The 15,324-nt window shown below is 34.9% G+C and overlaps 1 protein-coding gene across 1 annotated transcript; it reads left to right on the forward strand.

Annotated features, from left to right (window-relative positions):
• Positions 1-1,000: 1,000 nt before the first annotated feature.
• Positions 1,001-12,513, forward strand: LOC136812648 (uncharacterized). Its single transcript, XM_067069210.1, has 11 exons — positions 1,001-1,034; positions 1,388-1,509; positions 2,884-3,042; positions 3,424-3,476; positions 8,652-8,750; positions 9,472-9,655; positions 10,313-10,425; positions 10,819-10,912; positions 11,522-11,573; positions 11,985-12,091; positions 12,237-12,513. Exons 1-10 carry the CDS (start codon positions 1,001-1,003, stop codon positions 12,053-12,055), a joined length of 981 nt encoding a protein of 326 aa, XP_066925311.1. The 3' UTR covers positions 12,056-12,091; positions 12,237-12,513.
• Positions 12,514-15,324: the final 2,811 nt, after the last annotated feature.

A 15,324-nucleotide genomic window follows, 5' to 3' on the forward strand; every position in this document is an offset into this window, starting at 1 on the left:
AGGGGCTTGCCCGGGGATCAAGGGCGTGTCCTGAAGGACTACCGATTGATCCCGGACCCTGGTGCTGTTTGGTGAAGAATCCATTATCTTTTCAATTGCTAAAATAGTATGTGCTGCGCAACGGCTACATACCCATTTTCCCATGGGTGGGGCAGTACTCAACTAACTCGAGAGATATCTCCTTAATTCAAGAATTAAGCAGAAGAGGGACAAAAACCAGATTAACTATTAGATGCTAACTGCCTAGTGGCCCCTATCACTCTACCTGCAACAGAGTGAGATTTAAAAACTGGTTTTCTCCAGCTGGTGTTATATCAGAGTTTTCCTTCTCTTATTTGGATTGCCTTAACTGGGCTATGAGATGTTCCAACTTCACCTATGGGAAAAGTGTTGAAATAGTTTAGTTAAAATATGATACATCATTTATATATACAGTTCTCAGTTCATTCATATACAGGTAAAAAAAAAAAGTTATTATGTACAGGTTAACATACGTTTTCACTAGTTTTATTAAACAGTACGATCTAACTGACTGTCTTATAAAACTATAGTGTGTTGGCTCTGCGGGGCAAGGGCGCCAGGCTTCAAAAGAGAAGCATTCCTTGAGGAAGACTTACAAGTCTTCCCGCATACCCATTAAAAAAAACTGATAAACTCTGACCAGTCTCTTGGTTAGGGTATACACTTTACAGGGTGTATTTGTCTTTTGTAAGGTAATTTCAAGTGAAACTGGAAAGTTATACATCGAAACGAACTGAGAAAAATAACCGACGTCAAAAATTACAAAAATTGAAAAAGGAGTGATGCCGAATCAACTAAATAATGAACTCGAAACAATAATTCATTTTCCTTGGGTAAAGCTTATGAGAAAGACGAAAAATTATGCGTATCTATCCAACTCTACCTTCATAAACCCTACTGGCACTATTGAATTTCAAAATGACTCACATCGGGTAGTGCTACCATTAGGTTATCACTTTTCTAATATCCCCGATCAAAGATGACGGATATAGCCTGGTCCAGGGTTTATAAAGGTCAGTGAAACCATAGAACAACCTCCCCCCGGCGGAGGGGGGGGTACTAAGGTTAACGGATGAGGGGTATGTCCGTACGGAACCTCCGAAAACCGACCCTTAGATAGACTGATTTTTGCCGAAAAGATGAGCCTTAGAGAGACTTTTTTGAAAAATGTTCTTTCATTTTAGGAAAAAATTCTACCCTTGGAGAGACTTTTTTTAAACTTTCTGATTTTTCCGACCCTTAGAGAGACTTTGAAAGGTTAAAAAAACCGACCCTTACCGTCCGCACATACTCAGCATCCATTTTCTAACCCCCCCCCCCGAACCTCCATATAATTTATTTCCTTTTCATTTTATTCTTCGTCTAGATGTTTGGGGTTTTGATTATGATGCTGTCGGTGTTTTACAACAGATGAAACCCAAAGATGATATTCTCTCCCACAAATTTGCTTTCTTACTTCGGCACAGTCATATCGAATCGCAAAATATTGTAAGTGAATTCTATTGTGATTTTTCTCAAGTGCGATATGACCTAATAGCGATAATACACAGGTTGCAAAATTAAACTCTGAAGACAAATTACGCTTTTACTCGAAATTTTTATGTGCTTGTTACATGACATTTATTTCTAATTGGCTCAAATTTACTGACACTAATAAAGTTATCAGCTGTAAGTTGTAAAGCAAGTAACATGGTAATAAAATCACGTGATTTTTTTGGAGTAATCACATGTTTTGACTGCATTAATATAACTTTGCAACCCGTGTATTATAATTCCAAATCAAAATACACCTTTCCGACCGTAGCCGCCTATCTTCGTATCAGTTTCTTTCCCACACTAATCCAAAAGAATAAGGTGTATAAAAGATTAGATCTAGTTTAGGGGTATAATCCACTTACTTTTATATACCCTGGACCAAGCTTCTCAATCCCGGTCAAGCAAAATCTTATTGGAGTTTTTTTTGAAAGTGGTACCCTAATCCTAATGGCGGCACTACTCAATAGCGGTGAAAATGCATCGAGAGCCCTAGATCTACTTTTCCTCGAATACTTTTGATGATGTAGCGTCGTTAGACGTTAATTTTTAACATTGCAATGGCTTCTTTTCGGGTACCTTACAAAAAAACTTCGATCAAAGATGGTTGATAAAGCTTGGTCCAGGGATATATAAAGGTCAGTGGTATAATCAAGTAATCAAATTGCACGCGACAAATTTTAAGCATCGCGCATTAATTGAATCGACAAAAAGTACGCATGCGCTGCCTTCTAATATTAGAATTTTGTAAGACCAGACTGTAAACCAGAAACAAAAATTAAAAAGGGGATTCAAGCTATCTAGTATTCATAACATTAATGGTCTCACAAACACACTTTGTATATTAACCCATTAGACGCCATCACTCCATAACTTCAATCTATGGCTAGTATATAAGACCATGTTCGCACTTGACGGTTCCGCTTTGCTTCGAAACGGAATGAAGGCATTCTATTGAGTAGACGTGACGTTACACTTAAATCTAACCAATAGAATGGCTTCATTTCGTCTCGGAATGAAACGGAACCGTCACGCGCGAACATGGTCTAAAGGCCGGTCTCCACTTGCGCGCGCTTCAATCGCACTTTTCGAGAAAAGCTTCCACGCTATTGGTCAAAAGAAAAATGAAGCAACTCCATTGGCGCGATCTGACGTAACGGTTGAAAAAAGTTGAAATGTGTTTAACTTTTTTTTCGTGCGCGCGCTACATTTTTATGACGTAATCTTTTTTCCAAGCAAAAAGGATTGAAGCCAAAAAGTGCGACTGCAGCGCGCGCAAGTAAAGACCGGCCTTAAGAGAGTATATAAAGGTCAGTTTATTTCATATAGGACGAGTCCAACCCATCAAAAGTGCAAGAAGTTGTCACTGATTCTGTGACGGATCGAGTTGCTGGCTTCATATGTAAAGCAGCATTTACTAATCACAAGCAGTGTGTGTCTGGGTTGGCTGTTGTACCAAAAGATGATGAAAGAAATAATACATACTTGGTATAGTACATAATATTTTAGTGTAAAGCCCAAACTTACTTTTAAAGATTGACCTCCTTATAACTAAGACTTAATCACACAAAGTTAGGGCTAAATCCGACCCCTCTAATTTAAGTCATTTACAGACTTTTTTCACGTCAGGGAAACTGAATCTTTATGACTTCATATCAATTCAGCCATCACCATCACCATTTGTTCCAGAGGATAAACATCCGGTTGGTGATTGTCCAGGGGAAACTTTCACAGAGATAATTGTCTGGGCCAATCATACTGGGGGGATTGTCTAGAAGCACCTGTCCGGGAAGGCAATTGTTCTAGAATCATTTTTTACCGAGTGTCATTACTGATTCTGTTAAGTTTTATAGTTTCACTTCACCATAGATAAGCGCTGGTTGGGACAGAAGAATTTTCATTTGGAATCTGGATACCTTATGGTAAGGTGTTTTCCAAGTTACATTGTCCAAGTAACATTTTATGTTATTGCTTAGGATTGGCAGTTTTATTTTTAAGTTTAGACCATTGGCAAACGTTTTGGTCTATGTAAGGTATTTTATACAAGGTTTTGCGTATTTTGCGATAAAATTCGCCAAATTCTTTTTTTGCCTAATGTGATAAAAGATCATTACAGGATCGTTTATTTTGAACTACATTTTCTATTTAAGTATATGTTCAACATTTTTAGTTGAATTTCAGGCTATCAAATTTGTTTCAATTGAAGTTATAGGCCAGTTACAGATTTGGCGGATTTTGGGATTAAAGTCGCCAAATGTGTTTTTTTGCTATTGTTGATCTTTCAATATTTTAGGGTCGGCTCCCTTCAGTTCTATTTTTAAGTTTAGGCTATTGGCAAACGTTTTGTTCTATGTAAGGTCATTTACACAAGGTTTCATTGAAGCTATAGGCCAGTTACAGATTCGGCGAATTTTGAGATAAAAGTCGCCAAATTAGACTGGCACGCCAGTCGGGCTGGAACGGTATCACGCGGGAAAAGTGAGCGTAGGAGTTAGGTAAGCGTAGGAAGAAATTTTGTCGGCGGCAAGGGCTGAAAGCCCGACTGGAGCGAAACCCCAGGAAGGAAAAAACGGCTAAGCTGAAGCCCCAATCTTACAACGCCAGATTTCGGCGTTGTAGAAATGAATGAACTTTGAGAAATTCGTGAAATGAGAAATGAAAACTTCCGTCAAAGTCGCAGATCGTGTTGTTTTGATTTTTGAGGAGTGAGTGATTGGAAGAAAAATGGCTGACTTCTAGTGGAAATTTTTATTTGAAAATATGTTTTGTTTCTTGTTTCTTATTTGATGAGTCTCTTCTTTGTGTATATATATGTGGCTTTTCTTCATGGTTCTCTGCATATGCAAAATTCGTTGGCTCATTTTTGGTTGTTTTTTGTTTTGATTTGAGAGGCAAGAGAGGATGGAAAATCTTGTAACATCAGTTATCAGAACTTGTTGATTTGTTATCTTTTCCTATTCATAACTCATTCAATTTTAGGAATGGAGTATTCAGATTGCAAACACTATGGACTGTGAGTTTTTTTTTTTTTCATTTCAGCTTTCTTTTTCCTAGGTCTGTAGGTTTACATGTGGTAATCAAAGGGATAACCCAGGTACAGTACCCTAACAATTATTTACTGACATTTAAACATAAGACTTTTTAATTTTCCAGGACTCACAAGTCAAAGGTTCTTTATCAAAAATATATGGTTGTTGGACTACCAGAGACTACTACACGACACTGACACAATGTCGTACGTATTGGAAATGCAACAAAACGTGCAACAAACTTTTGTGAATATCTACCTGGTTATCCCTTTGTTATCCCTATGATAAAATTACAGTTTTGAGTAGAAATAAAGTTATGGTAAAGCAGCACTGACAAAGAAGAAATTTCTCCAAAAAACATTTTCTTTCAAATAATGAAATATTTAAAAGTCTTCTTACAAGATATGAAAACGATTAAATTTTTTCACCATGCTTATGTTTTACTCAATTCTAGTGATTTTTCCAAAACTTATAACTTACGTAGAGGGAAATTTAGCAGAATTTATGGAGAAAATTAAGAATTCTCAGTTTGGCAACAAAAATTTTCAAATGTACTGTACTATCACTTAAAACATTTACATATTTTTAAATTGCCAGATTAGTGTGGCAAGAAAACTCTAAAAAAATTTAGCCATTGATCTTCAAGTGTGAAGTTAATTTTATTTCCACAGCTCACTTGTTCAACAAATTCTTGTCAAATTGGATTTCGAACAAGTGGGTTGTTGAACAAATGCATGGGTACCAAAATGATCGACAACCCAGTTGATTGACAATCCACTTGTTCGACAAACTATATAGTTGTTCGACAACCTATATAGTTGTTCGACAGACCAGTTGTTTGAGAAAAGAGTGTCGAACAAGTGGTTGTCGAGCAAATGGGTGTCGAACTAATAACTGTCGAACAAGTGGGATTTCCCCAAAATTATAGTTGTACGTAGATGAAAATTTGTCAAAATTTATATTACGGTGAAAATTCTCAGTTTGACAACAAAAATTTCTCGAATAGGTAACTTTAATTTACATAATTATAATATTAAATTGTAAGATTAGTGTGGCAAGAAAACTCTTTAAAAAAATTAGCCATAAATCTTAAAGTGTAAGGTTAACTTTTCAGCATTTTTATTTTTCACATTTCAGCACATAGCCACATCTATAGAAAAATGTCAGAATTTACAATTCTCTTCTCACGATAAAAATACTGCATTTTTCTAAAATTATGAATAGATGTACCCAGAAACTTTTCTGTCACCATATAAATTCTGGATTTTCCATCAGAGCTATCTTATATCACAGCACTAAATTCTGCAAATTTCAATTTTTCACAAATTAAATTTGTGCATGTCGATGTTACATTTTTCATGACAGACTGAAATACTTAATTATTTCAACCTGACATCTTAAACTAGCAAAAGGTCTATCTATTTAATTTTCTATGAGTACGTGTAATTTTCCTGTGCTTGGCTGGTAGTACGTTACATGCTGACAGTCAGGACAGATTGTTTTTTGTAGCAGTGAGTCTGTTGAAGAGGGTTGGGCTGTCAGACAGCAGCATGGGAGTAATAACATTGAGAATTTCTTTAAACTAACCAGGAAACGCTGTTTATTCTCACGATATAAACCTAAAAATGGTTTTCAAACCGTACCAAAAACTTTAGTCAACTGCATATTATGTTGACTAAAATTTTTGGTACGGCTTGAAAACCTGATTTAGGTTATCGTGAGATATTAAAAGTGTCAGAATTATTGATTATTATGATATGTTATTATTCTAAAAATAGTGTCAAAATTTTTCCAAAAAGATTATACTGCTGGGTACTTTTGAGAAGAGTTCCTGTCTGGTTAGTGTTACTGTTGTATTCATAAAAAAGGGTGTTGGAGAGGTTCACTTAGCCACAATGAGACTAGACTGCTAGAGTAATCAAATTCCTTAACAAGTAGTCTGTAAGTACTAAAATAAAAAAGCAAAAAGTATTTAGGTGGAACCAAAATAGAAAAAATATTTCTTACCTTGAATGAAAGAGGCTAGCAAAAAGCCACCAACCTGCATAGGGAAAACTGAATAATCCTTGTACACTTTTGAAGGTTGTAGAAAACTGAAGCTAAATTGCAAATACTTACCTTTCTTAGAATGTATGAAAAAACAACTAAGATGTAAAAGTTTCAAAACTTGAAAAGTGGCTCATCCTTTTACCACCCAAAATTCAAAACAAAGTGGTCTGTCGGCTTTTCTCCCTCCAAAATTTAGGAAAGCACTCCTCCGTTCTCAAAACCTCCAAAATGAAGCCGTGGCAGAATGTTCTAGTCTGTTAATCAGCAGCCTCTCACCAACTTTTGCTCGTTCTCCTACGCAGCTCCTATTCTAGCAAACGCCCGCCGCCTTTATGTTCCCGCCCTCTGACATGATTAATTAACAGACTAGTTTGCTAGTCTATCGCCAAATGTGTTTTTGGCTATTGTCGATCTTTGAATATTTTGGCATCGGCTCCCTTCAGTTCTATTTTTAAGTTTAGGCCATGGGAAAACGTTGTGGTCTATAGGTTTTTTTTCAAAGGTTCTATTGAAGTAATATGGCTAATACAGATTTTGTCTATTTTGCGATAAAAGTCACCAAATTTGTTTTTTGCCTAATGTGATAAAAGATCATTACAGGATCGTTTATTTTGAACTACATTTTCTATTTAAGTATATGTTCAACATTTTTAGTTGAATTTCAGGCTATCAAATTTGTTTCAATTGAAGTTATAGGCTAGTTACAGATTTGGCGGATTTTGAGATTAAAGTCGCCAAATGTGTTTTTTTGCTATTGTTGATCTTTCAATATTTTAGGGTCGGCTCCCTTCAGTTTTATTTTTAAGTTTAGGCCATTGGCAAACGTTTTGGTCTATGTAAGGTCATTTACACAAGGTTCCATTGCAGCTATAGGCCAGTTACAGATTCGGCGAATTTTGAGATAAAAGTCGCCAAATGTGTTTTTGGCTATTGTCGATCTTTGAATATTTTGGCATCGGCTCCCTTCAGTTCTATTTTTAAGTTTAGGCCATGGGAAAACGTTGTGGTCTATAGGTTTTTTTTCAAAGGTTCTATTGAAGTAATATGGGTAATACAGATTTTGTCTATTTTGCGATAAAAGTCACCAAATTTGTTTTTTGCCTAATTTGATAAAAGATCATTTCAGGATCGTTTATTTTGAACTACATTTTCAATTTAAGTATATGTTCAACATTTTTAGTTGAATTTCAGGCCTTCACATTTGTTTCAATTGAAGCTATAGGCAAGTTACAGATTTGGCGTATTTTGAGATAAAAGTCGCCAAATGTGTTTTTGGCTATTGTCGATCTTTGAATATTTTGGCATCGGCTCCCTTCAGTTCTATTTTTAAGTTTAGGCCATGGGAAAACGTTGTGGTCTATAGGTTTTTTTTCAAAGGTTCTATTGAAGTAATAGGGCTAATACAGATTTTGTCTATTTTGCGATAAAAGTCACCAAATTTGTTTTTTGCCTAATTTGATAAAAGATCATTTCAGGATCGTTTATTTTGAACTACATTTTTAGTTGAATTTCAGGCTTTCACATTTGTTTCAATTGAAGCTATAGGCCAGTTACAGATTTGGTGTATTTTGAGATAAAAATCGCCATATGTGATTTTGGCTTCTGTTGATCTTGTAATATTTTAGGATCGGCTCAAAGTTTAAAAATCGAAATTATGTTGTCCGTGCGAGAAAAAACTAGATGTTCTCTGGCTTTCTTTTCCCTTTTAGCCGAATTATTTCTGTATATGTTTGAGTCATTATAGCAAGCAAGTTTTGTGACACCACAGTCAAAGGCGCCTTTTTGTGTTGGTCCATCTGGAGGATCGAAACAGCTTCACTCTATTATTTGGCTTTTTCTGTTGAAAAATGCATTCAACCGCAAGGCATTGTTTTGAAATTATTTGAAGGACTTGGGGTAGTTTATGGTTGAACTGACAATTTAGCGGAATGCTCTGCATAATTGCTCTACACTTGCTTGCATTTTAAGAAGCTTTTAGTACACCTCTCTTCTATATGTCTCTCTTTTATCTTGTTCAAGCCTTCACGACGTTTTTCGTCATCCAGATTCTAAAGGTAACCATGACAACGAAATGGCAGCTGATGGTATCATCGTGGATTTGGTATATTGCCAAGAAAGGTAGGAAAAATATTTCAATCTTTGTTGGTAATGCTGAAAACTTAAGGGGAGTTTTGCTGCTTCGTAAGGGCACTATAAAAAGGATTAGATATGTAATATTTACAGCATATATAGAACTAATATTACTAATGAAATTTAATGAACAGTATGTTCTTAGTGAAATGTTTAATTTGATTTTAATTTTCACGGAATATATTTTTATTCGTGAAGCTTGTTATACTTCAACGTTAATTTTAATTTAACTTCACATTAGCTTAACCTTATCATGTACCAAACTCTTCTTTGCAGGAAAAGAACCAGCAAGATTCTTCAAAAAAGCAAATATCGTCCCTGTTAGGTTGGGACAAGCAAGCTTAACCTTACCCTGATTTCTTGGCGAAAGTTGCATTTGAATATGGGGGGTGGAGGATATAACATTTTTTGGAAATTTGCCCCCCCGGACAATGTGATTTTTTACCTCCCGGAGAGAAGGTTTAACCCCCCGGACAAGCATTAGTTGACCCTCCTGGACACTCAAATTTACCCTCAAACAGAGCAAAATTAACCCTAAACAGAATAAGTTTACCCCCGAACAAGGCAAATTTTGTAGATTTTTCACTACCCCCCGGACACTATATCCTACACCCCCCTCCATATACGAACATTTTCTGGAAGAGCCCATTTGGTTCTTTTTAAACTGGTTCTTTGTACGGTGATGATCTAATTTTCTTCTTCTTTTTAGAGATGAATTTGCTTATTGTTCTGCCGACAAACTGGTTTACATCAGAGCTTTCTCTGAAGATGGTAGTCAAATGAAATTGAAGGCTGTTTTACAAGGCCATGAAGCTGAAGTGACGCAAGTACGCTGGAACAGTATTCATCAGAAATGGGTGACGGGGTCTGATGATTGTACCATCCGAGTTTGGGTATGTAAATGAAAACTAATTTCATACAGTTTCAAACTAAACAAAGACCATGTTTATATGGTTTCGTATCGCTCCGGTGTGGTATTTGTTACGGATATGAAGTGTTCATACTCATTTCAGAACGTTTCGGAGCAAGAAAAAGGAGTAGTTCCGTTCCGATGAATATAGTGGAGCGAAACCGTTTCGATCTGTTTTGCTTTGTAACGTCTTCATTTTTGACGTTTCTAATATTGACGTTCACACTTGTTTCGGAACCGTTTCGTTTTGGAGCGAATACGTATGAACGTGGTCTAAAGGTGGTCTCTAAAGTATCTGGATACTTTTTAAAACAATTTTTCAGCATTCGTTTATGCTATGTTAAAAAGTTATCTACCGTTGGAAAGCTATCGTCGAGAATTATTTAAAAAATTGAAAATTGAAGAAGGAAAATGAAGAATTCTTTTACCGGCTCAAAAAATCATGACATGACATTTTCTAGAATAATTGAACCTCGCTAATTTCAAATCTTTGTTCAGATTTTTTGTATCTTTCTTAGATAAAAAGTTATTTACAGCCCTATGAAGTAGGGCTAAAACGGTCAAAGATGTCCGAAAATTGATTCCAGCTTCAAATACTTAAGTTCGTACATTCTCTGAACTTTTCTTCTTCGTTTCTTAGAGTGCAGACGGTATGAATTGTGAATTGGTGTTATCAACAAGTGGTGGTATAACTGCAATGTGCATTGATCAAACTAATGGGTGTGTTGTTGTCGGCATTCAAGAAATCATCAGGTATCATTGAAAATATATACCTTACTTACCTCATCCAAGCGAAAATTGAGGGAAATGACTTATCCGAGACGGCTCTTTATCACGATAATTATGCTCGCTTCGCTCGTTGTCATGATTTAAGAAATTCAATGCATTTCTGACTTATGAATAACATTTCTTGTATTTCCCGAGGAAATTACATAATATAAGTTTAATATGAAAATTATTGTATAGATCACTGCGCGAAAAATTACAAGATAGGTCTCGTGTTTCAAGGATCGAATTTACGCCAAATATCTTTAAAGTATATCATTGGTACGCTAACATACCACTTCTCTGCCCAACCATTTTCAAATTTTGAACCATTTCGTTCGTATAACTAGGTTATTTTGAACGTTATTTTTTTTATTTCAGAGTTTATGATATCAAATCGCGAAGTTTGGTTCAATCGAATATCGGCCACCGTGATTGCATTCGGAGTCTCATTCATATTCCTGAAAGACAACAGGTGAGGGATTTAAGTTTTTTTCTACGCATGTGTGAAAAGGGCTGCCGATAAGGATTTTATTGAAAAACTGTAACTTCAGTTCTTAATTTCAATTTAACTAATTTCATAAAGGGAAGATTGAAAAAGAGAATCTTTTCTTATTTCATTTTATATTTCAGATTTGTCAAAATCAAAATGGAAGTTTGCCTTCGTCGGAAAGTTTTTTTCTCCAAAGATCTATATTTTTAGTAGATATGATTTAAACAATTAGATTTTTAATCAAAATTACGACGGCTGAAAGAAATCGTAGAATGGTTGGCGAATGGTCACACTTTTTAATTTTGGAGAAAAAATTTCTAGGCGAATGACAGGCTAAATCTGTTCTATTTTGCCTTATTTTAAACAATTTTATAATATAATAATAATATAATATTAATGATGATTTTTAGGGTTTTTTGACAAAATACAAAAAGAGAAACTTTGACGAGCGAGTAAAATATTAGACTTTGGCGAGAACTAATTTTGGCGAATACTGTAAATAAACTCGCCAAACTCCCGAAAATTATTTCTCGCCGAAATAAGTTCTTGTACGTATTTGATTATTGAGTCTTGTATTTCATTTTATTACAGTACGTATCAGCTTCTTGGGATAAAACAGTTCGTGCTTGGAATGCATTCAAAGGTCAGTAAAACCTTTTTTCTTGTGTTTATAATGATCTTGTTTTTTGGATCATTTTTGACTAGAATATCGAATGTTTTGGCAAAAGGGTTGTATCTTGCCCAAGACAAAGGCGACGAAGATTCCACGGTTCTTTTTCGTAAAGGGTAGAAAACTTTTGAGGGGGTCATATTTCGAAGATCATACCGACGTATACTTTAGGCATACAAATTTTCACCGGGGCTTTGAGACAGGGGTGTATTATCGTCGAAAACTTCGATTCCTTTCTCGGATTTTCGCCTACCTGGATTTTTTCACGAATGTATATTGACCTCCTGGATTTCAGAGGTCTTTTGAGTATACCCGACGGAGATCATAACCTCCTCAATATAGGGGTATAGTTTTTTTCTGGAATAACCACTTTTCTTTTTTCAGGCCACAAGAAAAAACCCGAAGAAGAAGATAACAAAGAAGATGAAGAAGAATCTTACGAAAATGGTTCTTGAATGTCCCGATCGACAGTAAAGGTTTTAATCAGCAAGGTACTGTTTTACCTATTTCGATCTAATAATTTGTTTTGCTATTTTAAGTCCGTGTCCAATTTTCAAGCATTTTCATAACCATTTTTTCGGTAAGGATTTTTCCAAATTAAAGGTTCATCTACAGTATGGCTCTTTCGTTTTCCAGGTTGAAAGGATGGTTTAAAAGTTCCAACAATTTCGTAGTGTTTACTGACATATAGAATTGTTAATAACATTTAGAATTTTAACTTTTAAGACTAATATTTATTTTATGGTAATATTTTTACAATTTTTTTAACCGTTAATGTGTAATTATTTATTTATTTCATGAGATTTCCTAATATTCTTAGTGTATTTTTATATTGAAGATGTATGCTTTATTTAATTAACAAAACTGTATCATACAGTATTTTCTGATAAAAGAATACGATTTTTAACGCCAATTTTCGTTAAAGCGCAACATTTTACTTCGTCAAAAGAAATTTGAAATATGTTATCCCGCTTCTGCGGTGGTTGATATGTATAATGACGTAATGAATAATGTATCTTTGTAACCTTCCCAACATCATTGATATGTTTTGAATATAATTCAATCTGTTGAAAAGTAATTCACACTTATTTCAAAGGGCTAAAAGGGGTGGGAGAATTGTTTTTCGCTAATAGTTTTGTGGTTAGTGAATGATGAAATCTGAAATTTGAGATTACTTTTATAATTGAGGACTTTGTAGAAAGCGATGTACTTAAAATTTACAAGTTTCTCATTAACTCTAACCTTGATAAATCGAAACCTATAACGTTCCCTATCAACCTGCACCTAGCCTATCTCTATCCCAACACGCGATTTTTTGATCACTCTGTTGGTCTATCACTTGTTACCACTTTCGCGTCTACGATGGAGAACTTGACCGAATTTGTCGACGCCGTGTTTTTTTTTATAAAATTCGACGTCACTAGCGACGAAAAAAGATGGCGGCCGAAAACATAAACAAAGAAGGGCGGGTGGAAAGGAAAAGAAAAAACTTGAATGTTGAGACTTGTTGCAGAATTTTTTTTAAATATTGTGAGGTGTGTCGCTGTGTTGATTGTACAAAATGTTACAAAAATTAAACACAACAAAAAATGTATTGAGTGTTGTTTATAAAATTTCACTGCCTAAAAAGTAAAAAGCAGATAAAGTAACAACCCTACTCTATCAATAAAAGCATTGAAAATAAATTGCTCAAATTTTTTGAAATAGAAAATATAAAGCTTACCACCATACATAAAAACGGAGGAATACAAGAATTAAAAAAAAAATTATGCACCTAAACGACAAAAGATTCCTACCACTTTGTAAAAAAATATGCAAAATTCCCTTGAAAAGAGTAAAAAAAGTATAAAATATATAAATAAGATTTACTTTGATTTCTGGATTTGTACTTCGCATTTATCAAGCTGAAACATGTTTTGATTATTTCGAAACTTTCAAATAATTATTTCTATACTCATAGTGGTCTCCGGTAGAATCCACAAAAGGAAAGAAAAGGTATCTTTTAAAGGTCTCCTATCTCGAGGATTATTCTGTTAAAAATTATAAATAAAATAATCCAGCTGTAGACCATCAGCCACATTTCCTCACGATTTCATCAAAACTATTTGGTGGACCTCTCGAATTGTGCTTGCCACCACACCACGTAACATATATTCTCTTTGGTAACATTTCTCATTATGAAATACACTACCATGCATTCTGTATGTCCACTGTCTGAATAGAAATAGAAATGTCCACGATAGAAACGATCTGACAAGTGATTAAAAACAATGTTACTCAAATCTTTCGAAATGAAAAAATAGTGCTTTATTTTGGTAACAAAAACAAGGAGCCTAAGTATATACTCCAAGTTTGTTCGAAGCAGGGATGATCCATGGAGCAATCTTTAACAAAAATCCAACCACTATCATTCCAGCATACAGATATGTTTGATTAATTTGTGTGTCTTACCACACCACTGTCCATTCTTCGACAAATTCATAAAACCATTCGTCAATCTTTGCCCATTTTACCAAAATTAAAGTCTTTATGTAACAAAAATAATCCAACATAAGCAGTGCTCCAGAGAAAGTTTCTTGCAGTCATCTTTCTGCTCTTTCCCTTTATAAATTCGTATCTATTAATTTCTGAATAATTCTAGACAACTAGTGACTAGCCATTCCAAAAACTTTTTGAAGAGTGACTCTTCAAAGTTCAAAGCACAAAATAAATAAAAACACAACATTCTGCAACATTTCGAACTCTCTTTGGTACGTTTTAGAATGTTTCTAAAGTCACATATTTTCGAATGTTTTCGTTCGAAATGTAGCAAAACATCAGTTCCTACTCTTCCCGCCTCTGTTTTTGAGCTTTGTTTACAAAAACACTCCTTCGCGGTGACAAATTTTATTGGTAGAGTTTTTGCTGCAGTCAAAAGCTACGGTCCTTTGGCTTGAAGCCGAGGATTTTTATTCCCCCACGAATCTCTGGGGGAATAAATGTAAAAAGTTACAGACGATACGGTGTCGAGGAAAAAGCCGTGGTCGTCTGGTACAGGCTAACCTGCACCAGACTTAATCTCACATATTGCGTAGCTTAGTATTGCCTCCATCTACCTACTCTGTATCAGAGTGTATCTCATGTTTATCTCGTTTCGTAGTACTACAGCCAATGAATTTTGAAATTAGCCGTAGATATCGGGTCTGTGTACAGACCGTACGACAATGAAATTTGAAATTAAAAACCGTCAGTAATACCTGCTATGCAAAATGTTTTTTTCTGTAACTTTTTATTCAAGAAATAAAACGAGTCCAAGTAGAGAAAAATGCTTGACGATGTTGGAATTTTTGCAATTAGGAGTAATCTCATTTCTGAAAAGGAATATTTAAATAGAGAATAGGATTGCATAGTTACCGTATTCACGAGTCAAATAGCAACTCATTGTTACTTTCCTTGAATTTGGGAAAAAAATCCATAATGGCCGTTTCTTTCGAAATGATAAAGTTGTATAAGCGACAAAAAAATAGACTCATTAAATATTCACATTTTTTCGAAATTTGAAAGTGTTTCAATAATAGATTTATCGTTTTACTTTGATTGATAGGAAAACATGTCTAAAATGAGATTTTCTGCTGCTGTTTTACACGAGTGTTTTATAGATGCGGGGATCCATTTTGTGTTTGTTATGTGACAATATTACAACATGTTCTTATATATTGTTTTTTTTGTGTTTTACCATAGCTCA

This window comes from Clytia hemisphaerica, unplaced genomic scaffold, assembly GCF_902728285.1.
Source record: "Clytia hemisphaerica strain Z4C2 unplaced genomic scaffold, Clytia hemisphaerica genome assembly, whole genome shotgun sequence".
In the NCBI taxonomy this organism is placed as follows: domain Eukaryota; kingdom Metazoa; phylum Cnidaria; class Hydrozoa; order Leptothecata; family Clytiidae; genus Clytia; species Clytia hemisphaerica.

What these genes read in the sequence shown, in the direction of transcription:
- LOC136812648 (XM_067069210.1), top strand. Translation starts at nt 1,001, where the DNA reads ATGACGGATATAGCCTGGTCCAGGGTTTATAAAG. An exon ending in ATATCGAATCGCAAAATATT is followed by an intron (nt 1,510 to 2,883) that starts GTAAGTGAATTC and finishes TATTTCATATAG; the next exon opens with GACGAGTCCAACCCATCAAA. An exon ending in AAAGAAATAATACATACTTG is followed by an intron (nt 3,043 to 3,423) that starts GTATAGTACATA and finishes ACTTCACCATAG; the next exon opens with ATAAGCGCTGGTTGGGACAG.